We start from the raw sequence: 7261 nt of genomic DNA on the forward strand, positions 1-7261 counted from the left end.
AATCTATCCTTATCCTAAGTTCTAACCCTTGTTCCTCTCTACTGCTTCCCTGCCCTCAAAATGTTCTATTTTCCCCATTTTTGAAGCATAAAAGACCTCACTGTGCCACCTTTTCTCTAACTTGTCATCACATCCTGTTTCAGGCAGGCCACTCTTCAAACACAGACAGCTTCTTCAACTTGCCTCAGCTCAGTCTGTTCCAAAACACTCCAGCTGCACCCCCTCATTCCCACAGGTCCTCTTCCCAAGTCCATACAAGCTTCTAGGTGACAAACCCCTGTTCCATTTAATATAATATGGCTTTCTTGTTCTGCCCCATTTGGGCCAAAACATAGCAACTCCATCATTTAGCATAAACAAGCAATACTATTTAAACCCCAAACCCAGGCCCCATTAACTTTCACACTCAAGATGATTGCAACATATATTTAACAATACAGTTTTACATAGAATGCTAAGAGCACTTTTATATTTTACAGAAGAACTTGAAACATATGGACTTTCTATTAATATACCATAGCAAAGCCAAATCTAATTCCTAAATAGATGCATTACAATTTGTTTATAGAGTTTAAAGGCTTAATGGCAATAAGGAGGGGAGGAAGTAGTCAAAGTTTATTTTACATAACTGACTGGAAAATAAATTCAAGAAAAAGCAAGTACAATTTAATACGGTCTCATGCGCCCTGAAGTAGGTGGTGCCCGATTTGGAGGGGTGATCGCTATGTCCAGATAGTCTCCTATTTGGAACTTCTGCGACTGCAGGGTCATGGAGTCATCAGTCCCCTTTCTCCCAGACATGGTGCTGCCAATCTCCTTTACTCTGCAGGAAAGGAGATCAACTGTTACAGGGTGGCTGAGCAATGATACTGTGTGTGTCCTAAAAAGTCAATGTGGGGCTGGATTTGCTCCATGATCTTAGAACACAATAAAAATGTAATACATAATAATCTAAACTAGAAAGTAAGATAATATGGATTATCCCTAGCAGCTAAAACATACTGAAATCAGATTATAAGGAATTAAAAATGAAAAGTTACCTACCGATAGCCAGGCCTTTTAAGATCCGTAAAAACAATTGCAAAATTGAAGTGTGTGCCTTTTTTTCTGGCTTCTGGGTAGACTTCTTTTACTAAACTAGTCAATTCTTTCAAGGTTGCATCCATCCTGAATTTAAGGGGGAAAAAAAGACAATCAGCAATAATATAACAAGGATACTGACATAATGAATTAGTTACATGTGTCTCAATTGCAACTTTGTTAGAAACTGTCACGGTCTCACAACTGACTTAATTTTAAAGCACCTAATAATACTATTTGCCCCCAAATACTATTTCCCCTTATCAGCCTCAGTGTTTGAAATTTTCATGAATGAAGGTAGACTAGACTGGTAGTGTGCTAAAGGGACTTCAGAATTACCCCACTGCCTTTGCTGCTATGCAATATCTCACTGACCTAGTGATTTATCCACTTAAGGATAACTAGTCCAAATTAATCCAAATTATCAAATTAACTGTTTTTCATTATTTCAGAGGCATACTTTTCTACATTTTAGCATCTCTGAAATTGGAATGCATCTTAGAATCAATGTGTCGGGAAAGCATTTTCATAAAGATTCTGCATTGTTTTCCTTTCTGAGACTGAATGTCCTGATGAGTTCTGCAATAGATGGAAAAGCCAACGAAGCACATGGAATTTTTAAGGCTAAGCATAGGCTCCTTTGCGAAGAAGGCGATGGCACCCCACTCCAGTACTCTTGCCTGGAAAATCCCATGGGTGGAGGAGCCTGGTAGGCTGCAATCCATGGGGTCACGAAGAGTCGGACACGACTGAGCGACTTCACTTTCACTTTTCACTTTCATGCACTGGAGAAGGAAATGGCAACCCACTCTAGTGTTCTTGCCTGGGGAATCCGAGGGACGGGGGAGCCTGGTGGGCTGCCCTCTGTGGGGTCGCACAGAGTCAGACACAACTGAAGTGACTTAGCAGCAGCAGCAGCAGCAGCAGCAGCATTGGCTCCTTTCACAATATATATTCCTGCCCTGCCAATTTCTATTTGAACTGAGAACTTTATATAGACCTTGAGCCAATATGACACAATCCGGCAAAATCTTCTAAAATATAAGCATCAGGTATTAGGAGCAACAGTCTAAGTTTTTGAACTGTCTTCTTCCCTGACACCTGGGAGCATGAAATGGAGGAAAAGGAACTTGGAAGCAGCACTGTCGAAGGGTGCTATACAGTGACCTGGGATGCAAGGCACCAGTGAAGAGCCCTAAGGCATTAAGCAGGGGATCAAACACCCAAGAAGTCATCTAGTTTAAACTCAGTTCCCTATTTACACCATCTCCACTACATCACACTCAGGTAAAAAACCATGGCTTCAGCTGCACTGAGAGCAAAAAGGCCACAATGATCACATCACCTTTCCTTCTCTACTGCTGAATCCTTCTCAGTACACCCGGAACAACTCTACAGTGTCCCCCAAACATGCCCTTCTTCTCATATGACCATCACCCTCTTAGATGCCCAGGTCACAAACCTAAGAGTGGTAAAGTTCTTCCCACCTCTGGCCTGTTGTTTCTACCTCCTAAAGACAGATCAAGTAGGACTTCCCTGGTGGTCCCATGGTTGACTCTGGGATTCCACTGCAGGGGGCACAGGTTTCCATCCCTGCTTGGGGAACTAAGATCCTGCAAGTCTTGAAGTGCAGCTAAAAGACAGACCAATCTATTTTTTTCTCCATCCCCACCATCAGGCTATACTTAACCTCTCATTATTCAAATCTCTGCAAGAGTTCCTGGTGACTGTAAGGGTCAGTTTTATATGTCAATTTAGGAAAATACAGCTCCTAATTATTCAAACACTAAGGTAGGTGTTTTTGAGACGGGATCAAAAATCTATAATCAGTTGACTTTAAAGTGATTATCCAAGATGATCTGAGTAAACCTCATTCAATCAATCAGTGAGCCTCATTCAATCAGTTGAAAAGGCTTCATACTGGACCTAAGACTTCCCTGAAGAAATTCCAAAAGCTTATGCTGGAGAGTTCCAGCCTGCACCACAGACCTAGGCAATCCCCACTACTATGTGAGCCATTTCTTGCTCTATCTCCTATTGGTCTGTTTTTCTCACTGAACCCTATTTCAGTGATCGAGATAATTCTCTTCCAGTAACCTGTTTAGTGACCACCCAAGCACAAGATCTATCACTTCTGGGGTGGGGTGTTCCCCCAGCTCCACACAGTCCCTTGGACTTTAGCCAATTCAACTAGCTTCTGCTGGGCTCCTCACTCCTCTTTCCTGGACTTATCTCAAGGCCACCTACTTTGGCCCCTCAGTCTATTTCTACAAATTGAGAATCCCCAATATTCCCTCACTGCTGCTTCTGGAACAGCAGGGCTCCATTCTGTCCCTCACCAACATCCAGTCTGTCTTTGGCCACCATTTTGAGGTGTAAGATAAGGTTCTCTTGTTTGGTTGCAGTTTATGGACAGGACAATTGAGAAGGGGATTTAATTTTTTGTAATTTTTTTTTCTTTGAGAGTAGAGAGTGTGGCACAATCTCACCCTCCATCTCCACCCTGAAGTCTTAGCATTTATTCCATCTGCTTTCTTTTGGAGATTGAGTTTACTCTAGAGAGGGGGTGGAACCCTCTTTATACTCTTCAGTCAAATCAAGTATCTGGCAAGTAGGAACTCTTAATTTATTGGAGGAAATATAGACTAATCTATCTGAACAGAAGTGTTCATCAATCTGTTAATAAAAGTTCTTCTCTATAAGTTAAATCGACCTTCCTGAACTGTTTTCCTGGAATAATACTGAACTAGAATCATACTAGAAATAGAGGAAAACAACAGAATGGGAAAGACTAGAAATCTCTTGAAGAAAATTAGAGATACCAAGGGAACATTTCATGCAAAGATGGGCTCGATAAAGGACAGAAATGGTATGGACCTAACAGAAGCAGAAGATATTAAGAAGACATGGCAAGAATACACAGAAGAACTGTATAAAAAAGATTTTCACAACCTAGATAATCACGATGGTGTGATCACTGACCTAGAGCCAGACATCCTGGAATGTGAAGTCAAGTGGGCCTTAGAAAGCATCACTACAAACAAGGGTGATGGAATTCCAGTTGAACTATTCCAAATCCTGAAAGATGATGCTGTCAAAGTGCTGCACTCAATATGCCAGCAAATTTGGAAAACTCAGCAGTGGCCACAGGACTGGAAAAGGTCAGTTTTCATTCCAATCTCAAAGAAAGGCAATGCCAAAGAATGCTCCAACTACCACATAATTGCACTCATCTCACACGCTAGTAAAGTAATGCTCAAAATTCTCCAAGCCAGGCTTCAGCAATATGTGAACCGTGAACTTCCAGATGTTCAAGCTGGTTTTAGAAAAGGCAGAGGAACCAGAGATCACATTGCCAACATCCGCTGGGTCATGGAAAAAGCAAGAGAGTTCTAGAAAAACATCTATTTCTGCTTTCTTGACTATGCCAAAGCCTTTGACTGTGTGGATCACAATAAACTGTGGAAAATTCTGCAAGAGATGGGAATACCAGACCACCTGATCTGCCTCTTGAGAAATCTCTCTGCAGGTCAGGAAGCAACAGTTAGAAGTGGACATGGAACAACAGACTGGTTCCAAATAGGAAAAGGAGTACATCAAGGCTGTATATTGTCACCCTGTTTATTTAACTTATGTGCAGAGTACATCATGAGAAACACTGGACTGGAAGAAACACAAGCTGGAATCAAGATTGCCGGGAGAAATATCAATAACCTCAGATATGCAAATGACGCCACCCTTATGGCAGAAAGTGAAGAGGCACTAAAGAGCCTCTTGATGAAAGTGAAAGAGGAGAGTGAAAAAGTTGGCTTAAAGCTCAACATTCAGAAAATGAAGATCATGGCATCTGGTCCCATCACTTCATGAGAAATAGATGGGGAAACAGTGGAAAGAGTGTCAGACTTTATTTTTTTGGGCTCCAAAATCACTGCAGATGGTGACTGCAGCCATGAAATTAAAAGCAGCTTACTCCCTGGAAGGAAAGTTATGACCAACCTAGATAGCATATTCAAAAGCAGAGACATTACTTTGCCAACAAAGGTTCGTCTAGTCAAGGCTATGGTTTTTCCTGTGGTCATGTATGGATGTGAGAGTTGGACTGTGAAGAAGGCTGAGCGCCGAAGAATTGATGCTTTTGAGCTGTGGTGTTGGAGAAGACTCTTGAGAGTCCCTTGGACTGCAAGGAGATCCAACCAGTCCATTCTGAAGGAGATCAGCCCTGGGATTTCTTTGGAAGGAATGATGCGAAAGCTGAAACTCCAGTACTTTGGCCACCTCATGTGAAGAGTTGACTCATTGGAAAAGACTCTGATGCTGGGAGGGATTGGGGGCAAGAGAAGGGGACGACAGAGGATGAGATGGCTGGATGGCATCACTGACTCGATGGACGTGAGTCTGGGTGAACTCCGGGAGTTGGTGATGGACAAGGAGGCCTGGCGTGCTGCGATTCATGCGGTCGCAAAGAACTGGACACGACTGAGCGACTGAACTGAACTGAGAATCATACTACATAAACTTAGCTAAAAGGTGGAACCAATCCCTCGGTGTTCACCAGCAGACAAGTGGACAGACAAGACGTAGAAAAGCCTTCCAATGAAATGTTATTCAGTCAGTCGTAAAAAAGAATCACGTTTTTTCACATCCTTAACCATCAATAAACCTTGATTATAAGTGAAACAAGCCAGACACAACAAAACAAATACCATATGAGAGCACTTATATGAAATACTTAAAAAAGGCAGATTCACATAGATACATAGTGGCGAACAGGGGAAATGAAGAATTCCCATTATTATTGCCTACTGGGTACAGACCTTCTGTTGTAGGGAATTTAAAAGTTTTGAAAATAGTACTGGTTGCACCGAAATGTACCCTAAAACAATTAAAATGACAAGTGTCACATATTTACATTAGGCATACTTTAAATAATTATACACCTTTTACTGCTACTAAAAAGCCACTATAACGTCAAACCAAGGAACTGCATATGGCTTGCTGTACCTAACGGCCCTAGTCAGATGTGGGTAGGGAAGGTACACAAACATTCAGGTACACAAACCCTCAGTAAACACATCAAAAGCTTCTCCATTAAGCACATCAAAATCCACCCGGTTTCGTTGTTTTGAAGCTGGGGCACCAAAAGCTTAATATTAGCACACGCGCTCTACGAGGCCGACGAGTATCACCCAATAGCACCACTCCCCTCCCCAAATTATTCTAGTGCCACCCTATACCAAGAGCCCCTTGGGAGCCTCTGCGGCACTGGACGACCGACGTGTCACTTCCGTACCCAGCAGTCACCAACAGTGACAGCAGTCCTGGGTCAATTCTTTACAACCCAGAAGTTTCAACGTGAGCGGTCAAAGCGCCACAAGACGAGTTAACACCATTTCCTCACCGAACCTCGACCTCCCGTGAACTGCCTCCAGAGGCCCCGAGCCGAGGAGAGCCCGAAGGCGGCAGGTGGGTCCCCGGCCCCCTGACTCACCAAGTGTAGATCTGCAGCTCGCTGGAGGGCACGTTTCCGCGGGAGAACTCGTCCATGCGGTGGTGGCGGCCGTTGTTGGTGGTGAAGACGCGCAGGAGCAGCGGGCAGGTCTGGGGGCGGGACAGGGGGGAGTCAGGAGGCTGCAAGCGCGGTCCCGACCCTTCCCTCCGGCCCCGCACCGCAGCCCCACCTCCCCAGGGACCCCTGCATCTCTCCGGACCCTCACCTTCTCCCGATCGATGGGCTTCTCCGGCTCCTTCTTAATTTCCTCCTGGGTAACGCGCGACTCCACCGCCATCTTCCTTCTCCGGCCCGCGAGACGCTCGCTCTGACCTCCGACCCCGGCAGCGAGCATGAGAACCAAGCCTCTCGCGAGGAGACGCTCGAGGTTTTATATATGACCGGTTCGAGGGCGGGGCGTCTCCCGGCGCAGGCGCACTAGCTATGCTAGGCGCTAGCTCGGCAGGCGCGCCTGCGCGTTGGCTCCTGGGAAGGGGCGGGCACTGGCGTCGCGGGCGGGGCGCTGAAGCAGAGTCTCGCGCGCAGAGGGACGGCTTGAGGGACGTGGACGTGGGACTGCGGAAGCTAAGAGTGAGCGCGCGTTGGGAATTGCAGTGGGCAGCTCTCAGGGCGGAGGCCGGGGCGCTGTTGTGTGTACTACAATCGCTAATCGGAAAAGGCGGGTACACCTGA

At 45.0% G+C, this 7261-nt stretch overlaps 1 protein-coding gene across 1 annotated transcript; it reads right to left on the reverse strand.

Annotated features, from left to right (window-relative positions):
• Positions 1–410: 410 nt before the first annotated feature.
• Positions 411–6960, reverse strand: SAP18 (Sin3A associated protein 18). Its single transcript, XM_055542563.1, has 4 exons — positions 6795–6960; positions 6569–6678; positions 1045–1167; positions 411–823 (listed from the first exon to the last, which is right to left on the reverse strand). The coding sequence occupies exons 1-4, from the start codon at positions 6921–6923 to the stop codon at positions 667–669; spliced, it is 519 nt and encodes a 172-aa protein (XP_055398538.1). The 5' UTR covers positions 6924–6960; the 3' UTR covers positions 411–666.
• Positions 6961–7261: the final 301 nt, after the last annotated feature.

This window comes from Bubalus kerabau, chromosome 12, assembly GCF_029407905.1.
Source record: "Bubalus kerabau isolate K-KA32 ecotype Philippines breed swamp buffalo chromosome 12, PCC_UOA_SB_1v2, whole genome shotgun sequence".
NCBI lineage: Eukaryota > Metazoa > Chordata > Mammalia > Artiodactyla > Bovidae > Bubalus > Bubalus kerabau.